Source organism: Mugil cephalus, chromosome 11, assembly GCF_022458985.1.
Source record: "Mugil cephalus isolate CIBA_MC_2020 chromosome 11, CIBA_Mcephalus_1.1, whole genome shotgun sequence".
In the NCBI taxonomy this organism is placed as follows: domain Eukaryota; kingdom Metazoa; phylum Chordata; class Actinopteri; order Mugiliformes; family Mugilidae; genus Mugil; species Mugil cephalus.
The window spans coordinates 13,848,104-13,875,552 of record NC_061780.1 but is presented as its reverse complement, the minus strand read 5'-3'; the positions used below and the strand labels follow the sequence as shown (position 1 = coordinate 13,875,552).

The 27,449-nt window shown below is 40.8% G+C and overlaps 2 protein-coding genes across 3 annotated transcripts; both read left to right on the top strand.

The window, feature by feature from the left end:
• The first annotated feature begins 1,503 nt into the window (after positions 1–1,503).
• LOC125015886 (secretagogin-like) lies at positions 1,504–12,892 on the top strand. Its single transcript, XM_047597927.1, has 11 exons — positions 1,504–1,676; positions 2,043–2,113; positions 3,793–3,885; positions 7,623–7,712; positions 8,206–8,262; positions 8,555–8,632; positions 9,516–9,571; positions 9,728–9,773; positions 9,871–9,930; positions 11,228–11,296; positions 12,308–12,892. Exons 1-11 carry the CDS (start codon positions 1,607–1,609, stop codon positions 12,434–12,436), a joined length of 819 nt encoding a protein of 272 aa, XP_047453883.1. The 5' UTR covers positions 1,504–1,606; the 3' UTR covers positions 12,437–12,892.
• Positions 12,893–23,807: 10,915 nt separating this feature from the next.
• LOC125015694 (CCN family member 3-like) lies at positions 23,808–27,396 on the top strand. Of its 2 annotated transcripts, none has more exons than XM_047597601.1 (6): positions 23,808–23,886; positions 24,056–24,403; positions 24,805–25,033; positions 25,129–25,383; positions 25,653–25,876; positions 25,975–27,396. In XM_047597601.1, exons 2-6 carry the CDS (start codon positions 24,353–24,355, stop codon positions 26,266–26,268), a joined length of 1,053 nt encoding a protein of 350 aa, XP_047453557.1. In that variant the 5' UTR covers positions 23,808–23,886; positions 24,056–24,352; the 3' UTR covers positions 26,269–27,396. The 2 variants fall into 2 exon arrangements, with proteins under 2 accessions (XP_047453557.1, XP_047453556.1); XM_047597600.1 differs by having other exon boundaries at positions 23,815–23,886; positions 25,972–27,396.
• Positions 27,397–27,449: the final 53 nt, after the last annotated feature.

Sequence of the window (27,449 nt, the reverse complement as noted above, 5' to 3'; positions counted from 1 at the left end):
CATGTCTGCATTGGCTCTTTTGTCACATCAATTTTTATTTTAAGTTATTCCAACATTTCTTTTTTGTGCAGGGACAGGCGGTATAAATGGGCTGACTGTTTTCTGAGCTGGTCACGTGTTTTATGGGCGCCATGTTGGATACAACTAACCAATATTCGCCCATAGAGAAGTGGCAATAACAGAGAATAAAAATGGATTAAAAGTTAAATATGCCACAGTGCTCGGCCTACAGCTCCAGCACAGGATCAGGAAAACACGGGGGAAACTCCACCGTTTAGCCAGTGAACAAAAACGAAGAGAGTTATGGGAGCATAAGATTAAAAGGAAGAAGTGGATGTCGGCTGATTTCTCCTTACTATGTGAGGTAAATGTCAATTTCTCTGACATTTGTTAAGATTTTATATATGAAAAAGTTCGATGTTAACCAAGCCTTATGCTAGCCTTGTGCTGTCATATATACTGTGAAACCCATGTGTGCATGTAATTTATGTCCATGTAGGTAGACAAATTTAATAGACACGTACCGTTGCCCCGGTTACTAAGTTATCATGGCTAGCGTGCTAATGTCACAATAATACTAAATAACCGTAAGACTAGTTTACTTTTCACTATTTCTGAATGTTTATTTATTTATTTTGAGTAATTTCAAACTTTTAATGGCGTTGGATGAACTGGTAAACACAGGTCCGTGACTGATGAGGTGATTGGGCTACAAAGCATTTTACAGGCTCATTTAAGATATTTAGACCCGATAATGATGAAAATAAGGGATTTATTTCAACACACATCCTCCCATAGGGTTTCACTGTATCCAACATGGCGCCCATGATTTGAGTTGTTGGTTGTCATAGATTCAGTAAGTGGTTCTCAGCTAAAGCTACATAATTTGAGTTTTCAATTTTTGTTAATATTTCTCAGTAGTTTTGTTTGGTGCATGAAAGCTCCAAACTGTTGAGTCTGTTAAAAAAGGCTGAAGTTACTGAAGTGTTCTGGCTTGAATTAAAATGCAACCTACTGAGTGTAAAGGTCAAATAGTTCCCTCTGTAACATTATTACATTTGTTTTTGTGTGTGTGTGTGTACTGTGATATATTCTACTCCCTCAGGTACAAACTGCACAAGTTGAAAATATTCTTTATTTTGGGTCTCAGCTTGTCATTAAGGGGTCCTGAAGCCAGACCAGATGAGAAGAACCGCTGATGTAGAGCACTAAAAAAATATAGTGTACCTATAATTGATGTAACTGATTACGTGAATGCCTGTATTTTAGATAATTTCGTGTCTACTCCACTGTGAACCAAGTTAGCAAATCTCATTTAATAAATGCACCCGTGGTATATTTTTTTGAATGACATTAAAGCAAGTCTAAGTCAAATTAGCCAAAAAATAAAGAATCTGCCTTGTAGTGTTACAGCACAGCCACCAGATGGCCTCCTCTTCCTCTCTCTTTCTCAGTCCCTCTCTTACACATAAGAGGTGTGGTCTTGGCTTTTTTTCTAAGTCATACAGAACATATGTCAGACAACCGGCTGGCTTTTGAGCAGCACACCACAGTTTGCCACCTCAGACTTTCTTAAGTGTCAAAGTTGACAGCTTCCTTTATTAAAATGGACAGTGCTTTTGATAATCTGGATGCAGCTGGGTTCCTGGAAATCTGGCAACACTTTGATGCAGACGGTAAGATTCATTCATTTATTTAAAGATATGTTTCCATTTTCCCCCATCAATACGCACAAAACAATATTATACTAGACATTTATGCTCTAGAAGGAGATACCAACTGGCCTTAATGTATCAGGAAAACTCTAATTCATGTGTGTAAAAGTTTTAAGAATTAAAGTTGCAATATAAGAATGAACAAGTGAATACAGGCAATTTCTAAGTGAAGCTCTGGCATGTCAAAGAAGCTAGACACAATGGAGACTATGCAGAGTAATGAGTAGCAGTATGAAGTTGCCAGCAACTTCCTCATGACAGTCTTGCTCGCATCTTACAGGAAACAACCTCATGACATGTTTTTATTTTTTGTTTTAATTGTGGCAGATAATGGCTACATTGAAGGCAGAGAGCTCGATGACTTCTTTCGTCACATGATGAAAAGCCTGGGTCCACAGGTGAGTCAATATTGTGTGGATGAATTCATGCACATCAAGTGCAGCTGCACGGGCACAGAGCTGCAGGTCGACACTGGCAAATGCACGTATGCCTTATGAGCGGCGATCTAAATGAAGGCCTGCGTTTGCAATTCCTTTCACTCATTCCACGGCGCATTATTTCAGCTGGTCTGCAGCAACAGTTGATTTTTAAATTTGCCACTAATATTGAAATTTTGCTGTCATATTCCAGTGTTCAGTCTCAGTTTGATGAAATCACAGCTTCAATTAGCAGCATTTTGCAGGATCTGCGACCAGTTTTGTGTGGGAAACCTATCCTCGATGCAGCCATCCGGAAGGGTGGGGTGACTGTAAGGATGTCAGATGCAACACAATTAAACTGCTCTGGGAACCGTCAGAGGAAAAGCCCTTACCCTTGGTTACAAATTGACTCGAAAGGAAACCATTTGTGGGTGTGTGTATGTGTGTGTGTTTTTTTTTTAGTGTGTGCGTGTGCACATTATGTTTACTGAGCAAAGTTGAATGCTGTTATGCTAAGTAAAGATTGAGCATACATCTATTAGTACATGGACTCCCTTGGATACTAATTGGGTTGTGCTAAAACAAACAGACCACCAACCACATGCCACTTTGTCCATCTAATGTTTGCTCTCCATCATGATGGGCCCCCGGGGGAAGTAGTGTTTGGTGTATTCCTCTCAGGGTACAAAAACACAGTCATTATGCAGTCATATATTTTCTTTACCCTCTGTTATCTCCTCTAGTTTATATCCATTAATTATGTATCTATCTACTGTTTGTCTATCATCACTAAACAATCAGCATGTGTGCAGCACATTCACTTTTCAATGAGAAATAAACTGAAGTGTCACGCACGATTATTTTATAGTGGGGAAACAATGCTGTGCTAATACTCAGTTGTGCAGATTAAATTGAATATTATTATGTGTGCTTTAAAATTTTACCTAGCAACACGTCGCTGCTGGGGCCGAGTGTGAGCTTATGGTTGAAGACGGGGAGCGAGAGGGTCTGGCGCCTTTTAGTCTGTAAACTGTGTGCTCTGCACTGCATGGACTGATGATTCAGAGCACAGATCAACAGGTTTCTATAGTTACAGTGCAGGGGCTGAGGGTCAGAAAAGTGACAGTGGGAGATGAGATGCTTAAATAATTTACAGTGTTCTTGCTTTCTTCATTTCAATTCACCTGAGCTCTGGTTGAGAGAAAAAAAAAATCTCAGATAAACATGTGGCACATGCAACTTCTTAAGGTTATAAATAGCTAGGTTATCAGAACTCTTAACAGCATTCACATGTCTTGAGTGACAGTAGTTCTGATTCTTTATAGGACACATAGGTATGACAAGGTATAAAGCACTTTCCTCCTTTAATGTCTAGGCCAAGGACAGTTATGTAAGGTTTAAGTGTGAAGGCAGACCTTGAGAAAAGACATTCTTCGATTAAATAAGTGTCCATGGTGACATTGCTAAAAATAAAGGTGACTCAACCAGAAAAGTATTTCATTTAGTTTCAATGAGAACCAATTAGTGTAAACGTGTCTTCCGTTTCCCTTGGTGTGTCTAATGTACTTCACAGCATGACTGTATCCAGGTGAGCAGGTCTAACGTTGGACAGATGTAAGAACATCCACGTTTTATTTTGATCTGTCGTCTCTCTACAGGAGAATGTGACTGAGGAGCGAGTCCAGCAACTGAAGAAGAGGTTTATGTCTGCCTACGATGCCACTGCCGATGGGAAACTACAGATTCAGGAGGTACGACAATTTCCGTGTCTTTGAATCACGCCTTCATTCACCATTATTAAAGGTGATTGATATATAAACAAAATGTATTGTATAAGATGTGGATAAAATGTGGGACATGCCATCTATGCTGCTGTCTGTCTAGACTATATCCTTGTCTTTAAATGTGACTTTCATCTTCTCCTCTATGGGTCGTGGCTCCAGTCTGCCCCCCCCATCCCCTTCTGTCTTCTATCTTCTCCTCATTGACTACCCCTCCCTCATCTTCCGCTGTATCTCCTCTTCATCTTTTATTTAGCTCATGTATCCATGACGATGACGCAGCCTGTATGTTTCTCATACCCAGAACAGAAACTAATTTCCTGGACTGGAATGAAAGTCATGCTAAATCATCCTCTTACAGTAAAAGCATGGACAGGGGACGACCGACACTATAGTCACAACGTCCGTAAAGCCGTATAGTGCTGAGAGAAAATCTGCTGAGAGGCTAAACAGCGACTCTTTAGGATTGTCAAGTGGGACATTCAAACATCCAAAACAAATTGCTTGCGATTAATAAAGGTTAATTCTCAAATTACTTTTTGATTGAGTCAATTCATTCAATTAAATGCAACAGGACTGGTAACTTAGCAGGTTGCAGCTGTTCCCAAGAATCACAGGGGACGTGTTTGGATGACGCTGCTTTCTCGGCTCCACTCTGGGTAATTGCTGCAGCTTCTGGCACATCACTGTGACTCTTCATCAGCACGATGAACTGGAATGGGTTTTCCTTCAGAGGAAGAATATTTTCAAGATTCATTAGGCCAATCCATTACTGGATTGTACTGTACTGCACCCACACACCCAAAAAGCACTGGCTTTTACTCATAAAAGAAAATCAATACATTATCGCTGCGAGTGGCTTGTTGAAGGCACTGATTTACAGGAACAGGAAAAGTGTTCAAAGCTCTTTGTAGTTTCATGTTCTGACAATCTGAACTTTCAGACACCGTGTCCGTGGATGGATTGCACTGGAATAATTTATGTTCAATTATGTGGGGAATATAATAGAATAGAAAAATACTTACTACTTGTACTACACTACTTGGGTACGAGTAGCTTGTACACAAACATACACAGACTGCAACGTGACACACCAACGAAATCAACAGTGCAAAGGGAGAAGGAGGACTGGAAATATGTATAAGATTTTAACATGTATGTACAGTTGACCAATTTACAATTTTACAAGTCAGCGTTTAAGCATTTAAACAGTGGCGTTGTCCAGCCTGATGGCTGTGGGGACAAAGGACGTCCTGAACCTCTCAGTCCTGCAGCGTAGTGAGAGTAGCCCCCCACTGTTGCTGCTTCTCTGCCCCTGCAGGATGTCATTAAGGGGGTGTCTGATGTGGTCCAGGATGGAATGCAATGTGTTGCATGTGTACCTCTGAACAATAGTCCCCCGTGATACCAGCTTCCTGCCAATCAGAGACCCAGCCTTTTTTAACCAGTCTGTCCAGAGTCTCTTTGAATCAAAAAAACAGCACTGGCGACCACTGACTGGTAGAACATGAGTAGCATTTCACTACACATGTTGAAGGATCTGACCCTCCGAAAGAAGAACAGGGTAAACAGGAGAGGTGCCAGAACCGTCCCCTGAGGAGCACCCGTGTTGCTCAATGCCACTGATTATGTTCCTCAGCCGGACAAACTGCTGCCTCCCTGTGAGGTAGTGTGTGATCCAGGAAGTGAAGGAGGGATCGATGGCCATGTCCTCCAGCTTGCTCTGGAGGAAGAGGGGCTGGATGGTGTTGAATGCACATTGTATCCACCTGGTAGATCCAAGTGTGCGTGAACCCGGTGAAGCATGTAGAGGGCCGCAGCTGTAATGGTCAGAATATATATACTGATCGTACATAACGTTATGACCACCTTCCTAATGTGTAATTGTGGTTCATCAGACAATAGACATGGGCCTTCTGATCAGATGGATCAGGTGGATCAGAGATGATTGTCTTGTCAGGTCAATGAGAGGCCTCTGGATGTGTGTATGGAATTGATAGTGAGATTTAGTAATTTCATTTTAATACCAACATCATGCCATCAAAATCTGAATATATAGAAATGTGGCCATTACTGTTTATGAATAGAAAAACTGCTCACATAGACAGTGATAGCCCATAATGTGAAGTAGGTGCAAGTCATGATAATATTAGATTATTTAAAGAAACCACCTGTGCAGGGTTTTTTTATTTAGTAGTTTCTGGCCAAATCGATTTATTTAATGTTTGTAATGTTTGCTCATGATACGTTGATTCTGCTCTGCAGCTACTTTAGCATCAGGAGGAAGTCAGAAAGCCACAATATCCTGTGATAAAGCAGAATGAAGAGCTGAGGAAGCTCTCAGTGTCACATGACCGGTAGTCACTCCAGTGTGTGTCAGTCAGAGTACAGTATATTCTGCCGTTGCATGTCACTGTTTTACATTATGACAACAACACTGCCTCTTACGTATGAGATGTGATGTGGTTATGGTTTCATTTTAAAAAGTGCACTTACATTTTGGTTTGGGTTTTTGTTTTAGATTTGCCATTCATTACCAATAGTTGCTGTCTGTGCTCTGAGTATGACCAGTACTGGGCTGTTTCGCACAGCAGATCAACTAGCAGATGGTGGTAGATAAAATCTTTTCGTGCATCTTTGACTCAGACCGGAAAGTCCCTGATCCCCATTAGGAAACCCATGAAATTAAACCTCAGTTTGTTTTGATACAGAACGACGCAATGGTGTGGTAGAAGAACGCTCTAGGTTCAGATCCACTGGGTAACTGGTGCCTCTCTGTGTGGAGCATGTTCTCCCAGTGTCTACCAATGACAGCTGGAGTTGGCTCCAGCCTCCCGCGACATTCCAGAGGACAAGCGGTTACAAAAAAACAACTAACAAATGTAACTTTTTAATGCTTCTACTGAAATATGTTGTGGGAAACGCCCAACAGGGACTAGTGTGTCGATCTGCTTTGGCTGGCGTCTCTCTTGGTGCATTGCGCTTGTTCTGACAGCTTGGCCATAGTTCAACTCCATGAGTAAAATGACTGCAGTATCTGCTTGACTTTTAATTAGACAGACGATCGCGGGCATTTTAATCTTCTAATGGAACCATAACATTGTTAAAGGACATAACAGAAGAGGAGCAACACGGACTGGACAAGAGCCAAGAAGAGCTGCTGGGGTGTTTCAGCCAAATTACCTAAAGAATTCCTCGTATGGTCTCGCTGTGCGGATATTTCTTAGATACCTCAAATCGTATGAGAGAGATGAGATCGCATATGACTTCATTCTTTATTATAATAGAAACAACCACAAACACATACAGCTTTAAATGTTTTTAGGATAATTCACAAAGCACAGTTTCATCTGATTTTTTTTTCGCCTTAGAAATTAATTTAAACAGACCCTTAAATTGTTCATGATTAGAAGACGTCACAAAAATGCAGTGAATTTTCTCTTTTCTTGTTTTCTCTGTTCACTTCTTGTCCTTGCATTGATCACTTTCTTCTTCAGACAAAACTCTCTGCACTCCTCCTCTGCCCCAGCAGACATTTACTGCTGGTGGAAATAAAACACTCAAGACTGGTGCACCCACAGCAAAATTTAATGGAGGTTGCGCGTGCACGTGTTTGGCATTGGGCTTGAACGTAAAAGATCCCACACAGAACATCGTTGGAGTTACTCCTCCTTCCTCAGACCTCTGCCCTCTGATCTGTTTTCCAGTTGGCCAATATGATCCTGCCTGAAGATGAAAACTTCCTGTTGGTTTTCCGCAGAGAAAGCCACCTGGACAACAGTGTCGATTTCATGAAGGTGAGGTCACACATTACGGCAGAGGAACGGTAATGAAGATACGTCGGAATTAAAATGAATGAAAAGTGTGGATGTGTCCCGGTGGACTAGTTGTCTATGGCTGCAATTCATGTTGGCACCATTTGACTCTTCTTTCATTCAAGGTCAGTTACGCAAATGAGAAACTGGAGCGAAAGCTACTTTCTAAAGAATTGAACGTCTTCCTGCATAAATTGTAAAACCAGATTGACCAGCGGGCAACTGCTCAGACTTAAAGGAATCAGTGTCTTACAAGACATGTAAAATATGAGGAAGTCTTCAAGGAAAAAAAGCTGTTGTCAGCTGTGATACTTCCCTGTCAAACTGTAGCTCTCACAGTGAATGTAAAACAGGATGACACAAGCGCTTTAATGATTTTACTGTCCTACTGAGTCATTTGTATTCATACCACATGAAGTCTGTCAATAACTGCTGTTCATCACATGTAGCTATTTTATTATTTGCCCTCTCCTAGATATGGAGGAAGTACGATGTGGACTGCAGCGGATACATATCAGCTCAAGAGCTAAAGGTGAGTTTGTTAACAACTCCTATACACAACACAACCAACTCCACATCCCTTTAGGGAGAGTCACTGTTTCCTGCTGCATCATTCACCAAGATCCTCATATTGTTCAGTTTCTCACACCTCGAATACCACATACACATTTTTTTTTTCTAAAGTACAGATACTTCATTTTAGATGGTTGGTAACACTGGTTATTTTTTAGAAATTAAACACCAGGACTACCCTTTGTATGATGTGTAAATTGAGTGTAAAAACTGTTTATTTGTCTGATTATGTGAAAACCTTTGTATCCTAGGCTTTCCTGAATGACTTGTTCCAGCAGCACCACAAGGAAGTGTCATCAGACAAGCTGGATGAGTACACCGACACAATGGTAGTAACACAAGTCTCACTGGCTCTGTTGCACAGATACGTCCATAGTTAAACTGGAGCAGAACCTGTTTGGTGTGATTATGCAAAAACTTGAGCGACTTGACTAAAACAGTGGTTTGGGGAGCGAGTTCCAAGTTAAACGTACAACAGAGAATTAATCTTCATCAGCATCAACGTCGCCCTCGGTTTTCATCAGAACGCCGATGGGTAACGAGGAGAGACTTCAGTGTGTTATGTGTCTAAAGATATTCTTATTTACAAAAATTGCAGAAAAACCTTGGGAAACACTGGACAAATGTGTGCTGTACAGTCACGGGTCGCAGGGATGTGGTTCATGATATATGCCTGCTCCTCTTTTAACTCAGTGTGCAGCTGGATCGATTTCCTCCTCCTTTGTGGCTGACTGAGATTGTTAATGCATATGTAGTGGTTGACTGGAGGTGGTTAAGGGTCAAACCTTGTAATGGAAAACAAGTGCATGCAACAGCTGTCCTTATTACATTTGAAATTTGTGATATGTTTATTTCATGAGCATACGTTTGGAAGACTTAAGTAGTTGCAGTTAATTATTTCCGCCGAACATGGAGTTGAAGGTACGGCTGTTAAACAGAAAACCAGCACAGTGGTTCTCACTTGTGATATAAGTGAGCTGTCTACTTACAAATGACCCAGAGGGAAATAGCCTACAAAGACGTTCAATTCTAGCTACTTCTGGAGGAGCTCCAACCCTCCGGCAGCTCATAATAGATTTCAAATAAGAAGAGACCGACTCGCACTCAAAGTCAAACATGACGGTGAGCCGGCTCGAGAGTCATGGGTGGTGTTGGGAACACAGCTTCACAGCAGCTAAATAAGTCTTTTAACACTACATCTTTCTTTCGCAGATGAAAATCTTTGACAAAAACAAGGATGGCCGACTGGATCTGAACGATTTGGCCAGGTATGATGTTTAGGATCACTCTGTCAAATCGCATGAATGGGGTGTTGTGTTTATTTAGTCAGTGTGTGATGAATGATAGACTTAAATACATCTACGTAGATAATAGATACGTTTGCCTTATTTCGCCTGACACTGAAATATGCGTTCATTTCCAAGGATCTTAGCCTTAGATGAAAATTTCCTGCTCCAGTTCAAGATGGACGTAAGTGTTGACCTTGTACATTATTTCCAGGTTTTTAAAGCCCTTCTACAGTTTCTTTTTTCTACGGATCTTTAACAACTCCCTCTTATTTTTCAAGGCCTGCAGTACAGACGAGAGAAAGAGAGACTTTGAAAAGATCTTCGACCACTATGACGTTGTAAGCACAGTAAAGTACGGGGAGGGAGACGTGGGTTCATTGCCAATACACAATTACATCAATCAGATTACTAATCTAAAGTTATTCTGGTTTATGTAACACCGTCGGCCGTGTGATCGGATTCTGTTGCGCCTCTAAAATCTCTATTGTAAATAGATATTGATGATAAACGTGCTCTAAAAAGAAACCAAATAGGATTGTGATTAAGTGAATTCTGATGACGTACACAAATGGAAGATGCAACATACATGAGGCGGGCGTCATAATAATGTGATGGCAGTAATGGCAGCTTTCCACAGAAAAATGAAGGTTCTCGCCATCACTGAGGTTGAGTTCCTCACTCAGATTTTCATACGACGTGGTGGTGTGTATGAGAGAAAAGTCAGTCTATTAGCTCTCCTTAACTCTGTACTGGCATATAATTAAATAAGTCACCCATTATGTAGTCAAGACACACTCTGGGACACGTCGCTCTGATTAATTACAGAGCTCTAAAGGACTCAGGACTCCCTGGTCAGCTTCTTATATTCTCCACAGTCATGTAATTGTGTATGTGATGCCCGGTGCTACACAGACTAGTGATCTTTCTCAAAGCTTTTTTTCCTGTCTGTAATTATTTCACCGTTCAAAGAAGCTTTGTGATCCCTTTGGTCCTTATGTCTATATTTTCCTCAGTGGCACATATCACACAACAACCTCTTTGTCTAAGACAAAGTGCAAGTATGGAGAAAATTACAGATTACATTTTTTACATATTTTAAAGATGCTTGAGTGCTTCAGTGGTATTCATTAGAAATCACATTTGAGCATGTTTCTGTGCATATCTGTGGTAAAAGGGGGAGGGACGGTCGTACTGTATTTAAAGTTGCACCGGCGTTTCTTCTGCTTCACAGCAAAGTGTTTGTAACCTGGACATTTAAACACATGTGAGCTGCTTCTGTAAACTAGCAATATTTTTAAGACAGTGGGTGAAAAGCTGTGACCTAAAGCCGTACTTTGTATAGTTGATACTACATACCAAGAAACAACGTAGGAACAGGAAATACAAGTTCTGTAATATGTCTTTTACCAGGAAACATTTTACTTACAATTTGTTCTTTGTGTGTCTGAACTGTGTGAGATTAGCACAATCAGAAAACATCCATATTCACATTTTTCTTTTATCCAATATTATTACAAAAATAAAAATGCCCTTAGTTAAGGATGAGTTTCAGTCACATACAGTTGAATGTGAGTAACTACGAGAATTTCTTTCTGTTTATTTATTTATTTATTTTTTTGCTCTGTCTTTGTTCAGAGTAAGACGGGAGCGCTGGAGGGTCCTGAGGTGGATGGCTTCGTTAAAGACATGATGGGCCTGGTCAGGGTAAGAGTCCAGACTGTTCCACGTGTATTATTTTTAATGACTTGTGACATTCTGACTTGACCCAGCAGGGAAAGTGCTTGATGACGGCTGCATTCCACATAAAAGAGGTTTTTGCACTGTCATGGTTTACCTGGAGACTTTATGAAACCCGAGCCACTATTAATCTGTCCCTTCCTTACTGTGACAAGTCAAAATGTCTAGGGTGAAACAAACTAATTGAGGCTTACTGAGTATTATAATATTCGTATTTCTGCTACTCACCCAGAAAAACTCTGTATCAAAGCATAATAGTTTTTCTCAGAACACGTTTGCCATTAGACAATGTGTTTCTTTTTTCATACAGTCAAATATAACAAAGATTAAATGCACCTTTTGCCAAAAAAAAAAACATGTTTATCTGTAGTTACCGCTTGTCCAACCAAATTCTCATCAGTACCAAAGTTCAGTGCCAGAATACTTGTTTTTGTTAAATGTGAGGAGGTGTGTACAACTCTGAGTTTGCCTGTGTTATTTCATTCCACAAAAAATCATGCTAAAATCATTTAATATCTTGTAAATACTTTACTGGTTAAGTATTAGATAATCTGTGGTCTGTGGCCATCTAGAGAGGAAAGAGTAGACACAATTTCAGTCAACCAAAATTTTTTTCTTTGATTTAAAAAAAAAAACAAACATTATGAATAATGGAAAATGTTCTGTAGGATGAACTGGCACCACGTCTGTGTCCAACATCAAAGATCAGGCAGAATTCATGTAGTTGAAAACGTATTTCATAACTTTGAGCTTGCAAGTGTAGCTAACAGCTCAAAAGCCTTGACTGGATGGGCTGCGTATAATCGCTGGCATTGTGTCCCAACTCTCCTGAGATACACAAGCCATAAACCGGAGGTAAACACTAGGACTTCGCTGAAGGCTAAAAAGCATTTGTGCAGTTTGCACGTTATCAACACCTCATTTCCCGCTAAAAGCCTTTTGCTCTCCCTCCCCTGCTCCCTGCTGTCTCCCCTCCAGCCCAACCTCACGGGCCCCGAGCTGGACGAGCTGCGAGGCGTTCTTCTGCGTCACTGTGACGTCAACAAGGACGGGAAGATCCAGAAAAATGAGCTAGCTCTGTGTCTGGGAGTCAAGCCTAAACCTTAGTGAGCGCTCTGTCTCATAAAACACTGTCACTGCGTGTGTGTGCGTGTTGTATAGTTCAAGCAGAATGCCGCGTGTTGGTCCAGATCAGTGCGACTACTGGATTAGTTCAGGTCAACATTCACAGAGTGTTTGTGCCTCCTGAATATGATACATAATTTAATACAGTGTGATGAAATAAATGAATCAGATGATCTTGATCTTCTGTTGTACATGTTTTAGAGCCTTAATAAAAAAAGAATGGCCTTTGCAGTGAGATTTGTGGTACAGTGAACACGTCGGTGTAGCTTTTGAAAACAGAATGTTTTTCATTTTAATATAAAACCTTCTTAGACAAAGTTGGTCATTCCTGACATTTGACCACTTGCATGTTTCTCTGTCTAAAAAATAACTTTATGTACATGTTTAATTGGTTTACTAGGCTGTTGGGAAAATAAACACTGATTACAAATTATGGCACAGCTGAGTTTTACTTTCTCTTTTTGTCACGACTGTAAAAAGAACAGTTTGGTTTGTTTTTTTTTTTTGTTTTTTTGCACAAAACAAACATAAATAAAACTCAAAATCTTTATTTTTTTTCTAAGCCAGAAATAAAAAATAAATAAATAAATTTATGGGGGTAAATTTATGGTCTAGGAGGGTGGTACGTGTCTAACTAACATCCACACAAAAGCCAGGTCCATAAGTTTCCCAGCAGAACATTTTATTGTCACAAGATGCTGGATGTTCAGTTCTCCTGTCAGTGGTTTTAATGTTGTGGCTGATCGGTGTACATTTAGAAATGTAGAGGTAACACGGGTCTGAAATCCTGAATTAAAACATCTCCTCGGGTCATTGTGTTCTTTGTCTTGTGAGATGCAACAAGCTGACAGGGCGAGTTTCTGTTTGTCAAGCAGGAACCAGAGAATGAAAACCAGCCTCTAAAAGAGGGCTAATGCTGTGGTGGTGTCACCCCCCACCCACACCACCCCCCCCCCCCCCCCACCCCCCCCCCACCCCCACCCCCACCCACCCCGCCCCGCCCCACCCCCACCCCCTCCAACGCCCCACCCCCTCTTGCAGTGGCAGTGCTTGTTCTTCATTACCTCAAGCAGCCACACCTGTTGAGGCCTAAGACGACCACTTTTCAGCCGCACCATGTCTCAACTGTTGCCTTTTTGTATCTTTTTACCAAGACCAAAGATTTTGCGACCTCCCTGCAGCACCTTCGCGGACCCCCTAGGGGTCACGGACCCCCTGTTGAAGACCTATGACGTACAGTATACTATGATGAGATTTTATTGGCTGAATTTAAATGAACTTAGTGAGATTCGTTCTCAGGTTCAGTATTCTCCGTAGTGAGTCCTTCTATTTTCGTTCCCTTCGTCACCACTGCTTCCCCACACCATCAAATGAGCTGTCCTCAAATTCTATGTCCCTACTGTCCAGTGCTCTTTCCTCCCACGCTCTCTGAGATAATTAGTTTTTCAAATTTTCTGTAGTTCTGCCACTGTGAACTTTCAGACTATCTATTGTGCCGGCCCACGTCTCCCCTCAGTCTATCTGCTCCACCAGAACCAGTCCCTGTCTACTTCCTTCATCTATGCACTGTCTGATGATTTAATGTGATTTACATTTAGAGATGCAGAGGTACACACGGGTACTAAAACCACGAACATCTCCACAGGCCTTTGTGATCCTTCTCCTGTGAGATGCAACAAGCTGACAAGGCGAGTCTTTGTTTGTCCAGTAGGAACCAGAGAAAGAAAACCAATACAGTTGAGTAAATGGAAAGCCCTCCGGCCACTAAAAGGGGCCTAATGGTGTGGACCTAAAAGCTTCATTCCGCCTCAGACTGCCTGGCTGCCCTTTGAATATCCACGAGGCTGCAGCGTGTGCTTTGATATGTCTTTATCTGTGTGCGTTCATTAGACAGAGAGGTGCCCCTATAAAATGTAACAGCGAGACTTCACATAGTTTGTTTGTGGACAGTTAAGAGGTGTGTGGCTTGTGTGAGTGTTTGCATGCGTGTGCTGGGCTGTGCGGTTAAGGGCTTATGGTTGTGTGGATCTGTGTGAGCAGAGCAGCTGCTGCAAAGCAAACACTTGACCGTTTCAAGGCTTCGCTGCACACTGCATCACAGCGCTCATTTACACGGCCATTGTGTGCGTGACTCAACAGCAAAGATGGTGCACTCACAGCAGATAATAATGTGATTTTTTTTTATTATTATTATTTCTATTATTCCGTTGAGATGAACTACTTTCTCTTTTAATTTTTTATTATTATTTTTTTAAATAAACTCATTTGTTTTCTTATTGAATCAGGCTCAATTTTAGATAAATATCTACACTTTCATCTGGAATCTGGACTGAGTTAACGTTAATTTCGTTGCATCTGTTTCTAGCCAACCAAGAAGACATCTTAAGCCATAAACAGGAGGTCTGGACATGGACACGTCTTAGCCCTCCAGGAAAAAAAAAAAAAAAAAAACTTTTCTAAAGCATCATTTATTGTCATTATATTGAATGTGAAGTCGTTATTAAGAATGCTGACCTCATATGCACAGATCTGTGTTTTTGTTCCTGTTTAAATAACCTCTGATCAACGAATTGTTTCCATTTATTCGGCAGAGATGAGGACCCTCCTGAACTGTGGCCTTAGAGTAAAACCGCCGTGAACCAGCGCCGCTCCACGATAAACAGGTTATCGACCTGTTAGGTGGGACATAATTCTTAAGTAACGGCCCAGTTGGATGCATTTGTTTAGTGCTGTTCCATTACTGCCACATTAACACATGCTTCACCTGGGGCTTCACAGCTCTCATACGTGAGCGGATTAAGAGAGCAATGGCATAAAACTAAGAAAAGATTAAGGGGAAAAAAAGGCATCGACTAAATACACATATACGCATAGTACAGTTATTGATTATTTATTCTTCTGACATTCAATATAAGATAAAAGTGTAAATTAGATAGTACTTATCGATCTGCACCACTTCTATACATTCCCCGTTGATGGTTACAGGCAGCAGGTGGGCCCTGGACCTCCGTAAATCCACTATCATCTCCTTGGTGTTGGTTAGGCTGTGAACATTTCCAATTTTTATCATTTTGTGATTAAAGTGCACCACACTTCTGTATAACCTGTAATTAGATGTACCCTAGCCAAGGCACAAAGGCTGAGGATGGAGGTGCGGTGGGGATCTGGTATAGCAACACGAGAAAATATGTGTGTCCAGCATCTCTCCAATTACTTTTGACCATCTAACAAAAAATAAATTCGGCAATCTGGTGCAGGTTGCTCTTCTGCACAGAGTCTAAATATGTTCTACTGTTGTTGCCTGGTTTGAAGTCTAAAAGCAGCTTAAAGGATGAGATAAGAAGAGCTCGAGGAATCAGTGAAAGTTATCGCCACTGCATTCTTTGCTCTAGTTCCATGCCATAATAATTTAAATAGATGCATTTGCATGTATATTGTACTGTATTTTAGTATGTTTTTTAGTCATTCTGTAGTATTTCTTGGAACAAGCATCACCAATCTGCTTCAGTTAATATTGATAATGATTCCCTGCTTACAAAGAAATAGAGCAAATAATGCTAGCAAGAAAATGTATTGCATCCAGTGAGTGTGAAGCTGTGGCATATGTGATGCTGATGACCTGAATCGCGTGTTATTCACAGCGGTGACACATGAGACTTTTGTGTGTACACCTGGTGACAGGATTAAACTGAACAACATCATAATAATAAACAAATGTGATCTATTGAAGAGGCAGTGAAGGACTACAGCTGTTGATCTGCTATCAGCTTGTTTGTTGGAGGCCTTTTTAATATTAATGGTACATCTGTTGAACTAATAATAAGCGAGTCTGTCCCCACAACACGTCATTCAAGGTTCATAATGTGTACTGCTGCCCCCTAGCGCCCAGAGTGATGATTGCAGGGCATGAATGAAAATCAAGAACGGCAAAACGACCAAAAATATTTAAATTGAGAACCCCGTTTCTTTCTAAATTAAAATAAAAAAGATTGGCGATGAATTTACAATGAATGCTTGTGTTCCTTATTATATTTACAACGTTGCTTAAAAGTTCTGCACACCTGGGAATTTTCTCTCTGCACAAAAATTACTTTTTATGTTAAAAATGTTAAAAATGTTAAAAATTCTGAAAAAGAAAAACTTTCAAAGCGGAGCTGTCTTCACGAATAAATAAATAAATATGTAAATAAGAGGCATCAACTGTCGTATTGAAGCGTTATCCTGCAAATTAAAACCCTGCTGCAGTTCCCTTTCGTCCCCACAAGAGAGCCCTATACCTCTACACACTGCAATTAATGGGAACATTTCCAAAGCACTTCTTGAAAAATACAATATGCCATTATTATCCAAAAATGTATAACTCACTCACACCTGCAGAAGAGCTAATGGTGGAGATAAAATCATAATAAAAAATAATCTAAACTACTCCTATAACTAATCTGATCCAAATATATAATTTCTTGAGTTGATTAGATACAGGGCGGCTGATAATATTTCATGTTTGTAAAGGTAGTTTGCATCAGCAGACAGAGAAAACGCTAATGTCACCACATCTCATCTGACCATTAACAGCTAAAGTAAATGTAAGTATATGGTATTACGCTGCATGTGTTTATCGATATCAGTTTATCAAAAACAATGAGAAGTCACATTTATAGAAGTGATGACACCAGGCTTTTCTCAGACTGACCCTCTAAATTCGTGTCATTTCTCTCTCTCCTTCTTCTCTTCTTCTCTGCCCTCAGGGCATTCCCACAAAGTAAACAACAAATAAGGATGGTGCAGTAAATTGTAACCCCCTTAGTCTCCCTCCGTCCGTCCTCGCGGTTGCGTTTCTGTCCCTCTCCTAGGTGAAACCTAACATTCCCTTTCCCACAATGCCAGCGCTAAATACAGTTCACGGGACCTATAAGCTGAATTGTAAACATAATTCACAATGTGTGGATTTGCCAGGTCACCGGTTTCCATGGATTCACCTGAGCACCTCAGTGACCTTTACAACAGAAGGAAAAATATGTTGTGGAAAATGAGACCTTTGAAATCTGCCTCTGCTGCCTGAGTCTGAGTAAAACCAAGACAGACATGAGATAAATCTCTGCCATATGTAAATCTACTGTTGTTTCTTGTTTTGGAGATGATGAATTTAATTTTTAGAGGCTGATTAACTGAACGTTTGGAGACTCTGCTGCTGACTGTTGTATATGTGCTAATATTTTTTTAATAAGTCACTTCATACATTCTGCTCCACACAAGAAGCAATAACTAGAAGAATAAGGAGAAGTTAAAGGCTAATATTCTTAGCAAGTAGGGAGCGAACAACCACAAAGTGCCAGTACGTCACAAAGCACTGAGACAACTGTGTAAAAGGCCCATGTATTCAAAATAGTGCTGGGTAAATACTGCTAACTGTGGGGTCATGGCGCATTCTTGGAAAACTCTTTCAGCTTGCGTCACTTTCTTTAGAAACTGGAGTGTCAGACAAACACTGTAGATGTTCACCCACTGCCTCAGACAAGCAGTGATGCAGGTTAATGAGGTGAAGGTTAGGGTGAGGACCAGGGGCTTGACCGGGACTGAAGTGGTTGTAAATGTCTCTGCCGGTGTTTAAGATGTTAATTTAGATGCCGCTTTTAAAACTAGCAATTATCAATGAAGCCCTCAAGATTTAAATAAAAATAATGCCAAATAAAATCCAGCGATGGTCGTGATGTAAATGTTTGATGCCAAAGCCTATATTTTTCAGTCAGACCTCCCTGAGTCTGTTTTTGGTGCTCTCTGCGCACTGGTATAAATAATACCTCTGTACAAATGTGGCTTTAAATTTGAATATTTTTGTTATGTGTCTGTCACATAAGATCTCCTCCAAGTGGCAGCCATGTGTTCACTTCTTCAGCCAAGAAGAAGTTAAAACAAACATCTCCATGGAGCAAATGCTTTCAGCCCTTGACTGCACACTCTGGCACTCAACAGGCTGACGATCAACGTGGTTCTGTAGTTCAGGTGCTAGCCTGTGACTGCTGCAATCATGCCATGGCAAATGTGTTATTTTTGGGTTTTATTTGGCCATTCCCTCAGAGATAATTGGACTTTGTATACAATCCGTTAAATACATGGGAGCCACACGTGGTGTATGTTTTGGTTATTGAATTTTCCGTTCAGAAAAAGACATTTAAAAAAACAAATAAAAAATGAGTGGTTGTTTGATTTTCAAAAATTAAAATTGAAATTCAAGGCAGTTTTCTTTATTGGAGTTGAGAACGGATAAACAAAACCACTCGCTCTTCATTTTCTGAGTTTCTAAAATCAAAAAATAAAATCGTTAGAAGACAGAAATAAAAAAAAGTGCCGTTTTTTTCATATTGTGCGACCGGAAGTTATCGTTTTCAAAGTTAGAGCACGTATGAGGAAGGCGCTGTGTAACAGAATTGATGGAACAGTACGTTGTTTTCAGAAACAATAAAAGAGAGCCTCGGGGGAAAACTAGGTCGTATATTTCAGGTAAAAACTAAAAATGGTTACATATAATCGGGCAATAATTAGCTACTAGCTAACATATGCGTGCAGAGATTTCTGCAGATGACAAGCATTTGTTTTGCTGAATTTTGTTTTGAATAAGGTTACAAAGACATTTTAGCTTGGGACACGGAAACCACAGATAGAAGTCATATATTTGGGCAGAAAGACGATACCATCTTCATACGCCCTCTTACTTTGAAAACGGCAACTTCCGGTTGCAAAATATGAAAAAAACGGGCACTTTTTTGTTTCTCTCTGCTAACGATTTTATATTTTGTTGAAAACAGGCCGGGTTTTAAAGTTTTGTTTTATCCATTCTCCACCCTGATGAAGAAAAATGCCTGAATTTCAATTTAAATTTTTGAATTTTAAAATGAAAATCAAATAACCACTCATTTCCGGTTTTGTTTTTTGTTGTTGTTGTTGTTGTTGTTTTAATATCCTTTTCTAAACAGAAATTCCAATGACCAAAACATACACGGACTCCACTACCAAAGGTGAACGGGATGTCATTACAATTGCAGGAATTTGAAACACAAAACAAATGGGACGAGTTGATGACGGTGCTAAAGAAAGGGTTAAAATGGCAAAAGCTTATGAATTAAAAGGTGAGAAAACTGAATAACAAAACTTGTGTAGAATAAAGTTGAGGCTAACTAAACTTTAATAACAAACTGGTTGTATTTTGTTTTAATAGACATTAGGACTGGGTCATATATATTGTGTTTTTAACACATATCAATATATTTCCACACTTGATGTATAGGATGAATTACTTAAATTGACATAGTTTTTGTTGTGCTAAAGCTATTCTTAGAGATACGCCAAAGTTTCCTATATTTCTGCCTCCAGCAGCACTTGCCCCGTAAGGGAGAAAAGACACATCAGTGACAGGAGACACTGCAATCAAACGTCACAGGGTAGTAACATCTCTTTATTTTCGGATTCATCATGGTTAAAAAAAAACACTGAAATGTGTGATAATCAGTTTTAACGTCCATTTTTTTTTTTTTGCCAATCATCCCTTTAGTCTTTGTGGCTCCACCTCAACCTAACTATGGTTAATGCATAATGTACTGTTGAACAAAACACAAAGAAGAAATGCTGTCGCTGAGGTGTCTGAGCCCCTTTCTCAAATTTAACTCCTCTTTACTGCACCACAAACTAATAAATTGTTGAATGAACAAGTCTCCGACAGAATATCAGATTTAAAGATGTGTAAGATAAATAATCCCTCCTCTTCCACACAGGAAGTCATCAGGTCTCTGTCTACTCTCACAGAACATAAAGTCCTTTTACATCGCCTTTAAAAGCATCCTGAGGTTTTTCTCCATACCACATGTTTTATTGGTCCATATTGCATCGCGTAAATCCACTGCCGCCCACCAAAAGAGACGGAGGCCTCTGGCTCAGTGATTCAGCTCATGTATATTGGCGTGCAGCAAATAAACCCAGAGTGAGAGATTTGTGGTGACCTCCCAAGATGTTATTCCCACTGACTGACTGAATGCCACTTGGCAGCCAAAATGAAATCATGGCAAACATTTCATACACGAATCCGCTGAGAACAGTGAACACGAGTAGGAAACTCACGGAAGAAGACTGCAGAGATCTAGTTATAGCATTGATTTGGAGGAATCCCGGTCGTGTTTTCACACAATTTGTCCAGTCAAAGGTCAGAAGAGGAAAAGAGAGAAGAAGAGAGGAAAAGTGAGTTTCAGAGTAGCATTTATCACAAACACCTCTTCTCTGCAGAGCTGTGGCTCTAGAAAAAGGTTTGGGAGCTGACATACGTTTTCTTGATGATTTATCAGCTCTCCCCAAATCCAGCCAGGGCATGAGATGTGCTCCTGGAAAGGTACAATCTGTCTCCAGAGAATACCTGGAGCACATGCAGTACTTTAACTCACTGTGTTCATGGTCCAATAAGCCGACACACACAAATCCACTATGATTAAAATCCCTTTGATGTTACATGCGAGGTAACACTGTGCTGCAGACTGACGTAAAGTCAGTGTTTAATGATCTAAAACAGCTGACATGGACAAAAGGCTAATTTAGTCATGTGGTGTATTATATTATTAGAAAAAAAAAACACACAGAAGCCATTCACCTCAGTTTGTTCAGTTTGATCACGTTTATGAAACTGGAATATATATGATATAGGAAGTAAGCTGATTTGATGCTCAGTCACAATCTGTTCATATAGTTACACCGCTCCCCAACAGAGAGTCACAGTTTGAGTCAGATAAGCTTTGCACTTCATCCAACTGTTTGGATCTATATAAGTACCAGATGGTTTTCAGGCGGTGTGTTGTGTTGTGTTTCTACTGTCACTTCAGATGAAAGAGTTTATGAAAAAGTATGAGAGAAAGATCAAGTGGTTGTAATAAAACTGCAGCTAAAACACTTACTGACGATTCAAACAAGAAAACCGAGTTAAACCAAGTTATTAATACGAAGGGACTCCTGTAACATACTGTATGTTTATATTTCATGCCAGCAGGATGTAACGAAACCAGAATCCTAGCTGTGAACATATAAAGCATATTAAAAGGAAGAGGACAAACCCGCTGAATCCACCACCTACCGCGCCACACATACTGCTGACCACAAGCTTCACTGTATGATGTAACGCAAAAGCTTTGTACAGTGTAAACTCACGGTGAGCCCAATGACGAGACAATCGACTGTGTGGCCTGACCACCCCTACAGTCCAGCACCAGCAGCTGGACGGTGCGACAGTTCGGGCTGATAGTCGGGCCGCGGGATCTGTCTTTATTTAGAAAAGAATGTGTCAAACCACATTTTAAAGTGCCACTGAAATGTGTCCTCCCACTGGAAGGTGACGTCCATTTAGCGGGTAAACAAAAGATTACAATAACACAAGGTGTAAAACCTCAACAAATACTGTTACTGCTATGGATACCCTCTGGACAAAGGAAACAGACACAGAGACACTGGCGACCTTCACACTGCCCTCTTCCATCTTTCCATCTCTTTAGGGAGCCAGCTTAATCTTTTCCATCTATTCCTCCATCTCAGTTCCTCTGCCCGTCCTTATAATCCTCTCTCTTCTCTGGAGTACGCTGGAAATATTTCACAGATACCATAAATGTACGTATATGCGGACTTCCCACCACATTCCTGACCAGCAGATATCCCGTTCTGTGCCAACCTGTCCCACTGCAAATATGCTTATAAATATGTTCCCAGCGACATTAGCGTCAGTAAAACAGGGTGTTCTGGGACAAATATGATGGAAAAGACCTTACATTTTCTAGCAGGGAGCAGCAAGAGCTTATTTTGTGAGAAAATGAGTGTCAGATGATTTGAAAAGTTGAATTTTACAACATTACTAGAAGGAAAGAATAAAACATGAAGCAAAATATTAAAACTGAGATGCTTTATAATTTATTTCGGTCAACCAGCTGGGTCACCTCTAGTCTGGTTCTGGCGTACTGAGGCCCCACTTATCTGAGGTACTGAAGATTTAATTGGTCCAATTATGAAAAGCTATATGGGGAACAAAACTATTCAGATTGTCACAGCGTTTCGATCCATAAAAGGCAAAAAAACACCCGCTCTATGTGCGATCCTGAGCAGGAAAAAAAAAAAATCTTGTCTTGGAAAATACCAAAGCAGGAGAGGTATATGGAGGCAGAAATCCACACAGACCAAGCAAACACAGCCATCTTGTGAAGTTTGACATTCTTCAACTTCCACTGGCAAAACTGTTTGAACAGCACTGAATCAAGATTTTGGCCGAGCCACCCCACCACTCGTTATTTAGAGAACCGGACAGAGCCTCACTTCCTTCACTAGCTGGGAGCACACTATGAATGGGCAGCGGCTCCGGGCCGAGAAGTGCACAAGTGGGTAATGTGGTGAGATCTTTCACTTGTAAAACAAAGGGAAGGAATATGCATTGGAACTTAAATATTATGCAGAAATCCTGATGTGATGTAAACAGTTTGGAGGTCACATATTTTAGCAAAAATGAAGACACTGAATATATCTCAGGAGGTCACACCACCTTCTACAGTATAGCTACAATCTGATGTTAAATAATTAATAGCTTAACAAATCCAACAGATTCTTAGTTTGTGCCACAATGAAAACTATTGTTAATATTTAGGGTTCTTTTACATATGACCACTGGGGGCGCCAATGTGAGACATGAAACAAATAGTATACATTCTGACAAGGCTCATTTTCACCTATAACTAAGAAAACCATAATAATAATAATTTAATTTATTTCTGTTTTGTAAATTAAACAATGTAAAATAACGTTTTTTTATGTTCATGAATGTAAGTTCCAAAATATACATTTTCATTCAAAAAAACACACCATGCTGTTAGCCCTTAATATATAAAGACATTAATAGTAATATATAGTTTAATAGGGGCTTCCTTCCTTCCCCCATCCTAAACAAAGAAAGCAAATTCAGCCTGTTTGAATTTACGCTACACTTCCAGTATTGTAGTAAATTCTGCTTGCATAAAAGTGTTTAGCGTTAACATTTTTTATGGAGGTGAAATGTGAGGAATGCTTTATTTGCTATTCAGTAGATATTTTTTAGCAATACATGAAATCCGTTCACTTCCTTTTTTTTATTGAGCAGATTATCTTCACCTCCTAATCCGGCCATATGCATCTGTTTGGAAGAGACGTTAACACACCTCTGACCAGATGTGTCGACAGTAGTGTCATCCCCCCGCTGTTCCAAGCTGCTGATGAACCAAAGTTTCCACTGTGTAGCTATTTAAAGAAAGCAGAACCTATTCTACAGGGAATTAGACGGTTTTCCACAGTGACCTCCCAAGTAGGGTTTGGGGAAGGAGGCCAAACGGTCAAAAGTAAAGGAACCTATAGGCCTCATGTAAAAATGTCAAAATATGGACGGTTAAAAGGTAATCAAGAATACTTCAGTGGACAAAAATGTTAAAATAACATTGACTTGAGTGAAAATTGCCATTTACAGTGATTAATTACAAATTAGATAGCGAGTACTAGTTTTTAAAGAAGGCCATATGTACAGGCTGAATGCCTCTCTTATATTTATGGTGCCCTCTTTGACAGGATCTCACAATAAAATGAGACTCTCGTCTTCATCCAGCGCTCTGGGTGATCCCTCCAGCATTCCTTCCTGTTTGTCGTCATGGTGCCGGCAGGACAGCTGCGCCATATATAAGGTCCTCCTCTCCTGAATCCAGAGCCACAACGACAAAGAGCCTTCTACAGCCTTCTGCTACAACACAGCCAGAGAGGAGCACCCTGCACCAAAGGACTCAGATCGGCTCCAGTTACCTGAAACGAAGACAGCTGTCCTCTTTTTACACTTGAGAAACTTTTGATTGTGACTTGTGCAACAGGACAATGGCCGGTCTGTCAGATAGAGCTGTGCTCGTTTTCTTCATTACAGCACAGGTAGGAAATACAGCAGTAACGTAGTGTACCTCTGTAGCATTGTGTTTTTATTCAGAAAGGTTTTTGTGCTCTTTAATCATTTTCATGCTTGTATTTCAGATATTTTTGTGTTTGAAGATGAAAATTGATGTAAATTATAACTTAAATCGATCATTGTATCATGAGTTTTAGCCTCTAAATCAATGTTTTGCCCAAGTAACCATGTTTTTTCATTAGACTAAAAATAAAATCATTTTATTTAATGTTTTCTAGATCTGTATCCTGATAAGTTAGGATGAGGACTTCTATTTCTGCTAAAAACTACTAAATGTTCACTCCTGTCTCAACTCTTTTTCTTGGTTACTTAAGGTTCTGTCAGATCCTCCAGCACGAATAAACAAGTCATTTTGTCTTCCGCTCAGGTTTTCACACTAGTCTGGTCCCAGATGTGTCCTCGGAGATGTCAGTGCCCCAAAGAGCCCCCAGTGTGTCTCCCCGGGGTGCCTCTGATCCTGGATGACTGCGTGTGCTGCCTGGTGTGCGCTGCTCAAAAGGGACAGGCCTGCTCTGAAATGAACCCCTGTGACACGCGTAAAGGCCTCAGGTGCGACTACACGGCCGACGTCCACAAGAGGATCGGTGTATGTGTTGGTGAGCAGGCTGCTTTTTTTCTTTTAGCTTGTACCTTCATGGCCCTTGAGTTATTTGTGAAAACCCAATAATTTAACCACTTTTGTGTCCTCCAGCTCATGAGGGCGACGTATGCGTTTTGGATGGTTCTGTCTACCGCAACGGCCAGACCTTCTTCCCCAGCTGCAAGTACCAGTGTATGTGCCGCGACGGGCAGATAGGATGTGTGCCTCGCTGCAATCTGGACGTCATGCTGCCGGGGCCGGACTGCCCCATGCCCCGCAAGGTCCAGGTGCCGGGAGAGTGCTGCGAGAAGTGGGTGTGCGAGCCCCAAGTTCAGACCAGTGCGCTGGGCGGCTTCGCCATGGCAGGTGAGCAGACTGCAAGGAAGACACAAATGACGCACACGTGAAACGGCCTGTTCCTCTTTGACGCTGGTGTGTCACGTCAGTGTGAAACACAGTGTTAAAAGGTTATGTACATTTATCTGACCTGTGCAGAGTCGGTGCTCAAGGAACCAAGGAAAGAAAGAGTAAAAATATACGATGGGATCATGTTAGGTGGAAATTTTTCAATTTGAGCAAAACGCGACGAGGATGATGGTTTCCAACCCCCTCACTCCTTCTCTGTGTTCATTCAGCTTACCGTCAGGAGGAGACTGTGAGCTTCGATGGCTGGGACCCCAGCCTGAACTGCATAGAGCAGACCACAGAGTGGGGCGCCTGCTCTCAAATGTGCGGCATGGGGGTGTCCACCAGGGTCACGAACAAGAACCAGCGCTGTGAGATGGTGAAGCAGAGTCGACTGTGCATGATCAGGCCCTGCGACGTGCAGCAGGTCCAGATGACGCAGCTTGCAGCGAAGGTAATTTTTTACTGATTCATGTCATGTAGATTGCATCAGCGCGTACTTTTACTTCAGTTCAGTTTTAAAGTCTCTGCATCTTCCTCTCCGTGCAGCAGAGAGGCAGCAGGTGTCAGAGGATGGTGAGGAGTGACAAAGCCGTTCACCTCTCCTACAAGAACTGCACCAGTGTCCAAGCCTACAAGCCTCGGTACTGCGGCTCCTGCACAGACGGTCGCTGCTGCACCCCTCACAGAACCAAAACCGCCCTGGTGGAGTTCCAGTGCGCCAACGGAAAAACCGCCAGGAGGCCCGTCATGGTGATCCTGACCTGCAGCTGCCACAGTCACTGCCCTCGAGACAACGCTGTGTGGCAGCCATCGGAGCTGGGATACAGCGGTATGAGAATATAAATCAGAGAATCACCACGAGTGAGATTAGAAACAGTTAAATTCAGACTGCAGTTGACTGCATGTCCACAACCAGGAGTTCTCTGAGTTGAGTTGGAGGACCATGCTCTTTTTTTTAGATTAAAACAATATAACATACTGTGCAGAGTGCAAAACTGTACAACAAAGAGTTAAAAAAATAACTCATGTTTCTCCCTCTCCTGGTGAAAGATTTAATTGTGTAACATCCTGTGGAAGAACTCTTTACAAAGTACAATCAAAGCACTTAAACCGTGTGACATCTTTAGGCAGCGAATACTACAGCCCATCTACAACAAACTTTTGCTGGACATATGTTTGTAGTTTAATTTAAAACAACCTCTGTTCGAGAGGTCAGATAGTATGAAGGTCTACAGTCGCAGGGTGGTGCAGATGTACAGGAGTGTCATGGCTGCATGCAGCCCTCGGACCTACTGGTTTCGTTAGATGCAATTTATCTTTTTTAACACAAAGAACATGAAAACAGAGACTTTTGTTCGGCCACAATTATGAAAACGCAGCCTTCTGCAATTTAATATCTATACCAGTAGATGAAAGGAATTCAGAATAAATTCCACACCCGCTCAACACACTGAAACTTTGAGAACGTGATCCAGAAAGAGAGAAAAGAGAAAAAAACCTTTTACTATGGTGGAAATTTTCCATCTGTGGGACACATTTTTGAAATAACTGAACTGTGTATTTGACACGGTCCCAAACAAGGGCTCCGCCAATGAAAGAGAGGTCACTGTAGTGTCTTAGTGCCATTTCTAACATCTGCCTGAAACCTTACCCTTGTTGTAAAATGCATAATGTCCCCCGTTAATAAATGCAAATGTGTGGTATGTGTTTTAGGTAAAGAGAAGTCATTTCGTTGAAGTAGTGCACGTGACATATATGTTTAAAGCGACAAAAGTTCTGTATATACTTGCTGTACAAGTTGTTTGACTGAGTGTGTATCAAATACACAGCATTAAATGAGAACATAAAGTGTATATATTAGTGGTGTGTGGTCATTTTTTTTTATTCTTATTGAATTATACTCGATTCTGCTTGTTTCTGTATTTTTTTTGATGAATACTGCATATACAATAAATGTATATTGTTTTTGAATGGGGGTTTTAGTCTCTTTAATATCACACAGTAATACAATTTGTGTTTCATAA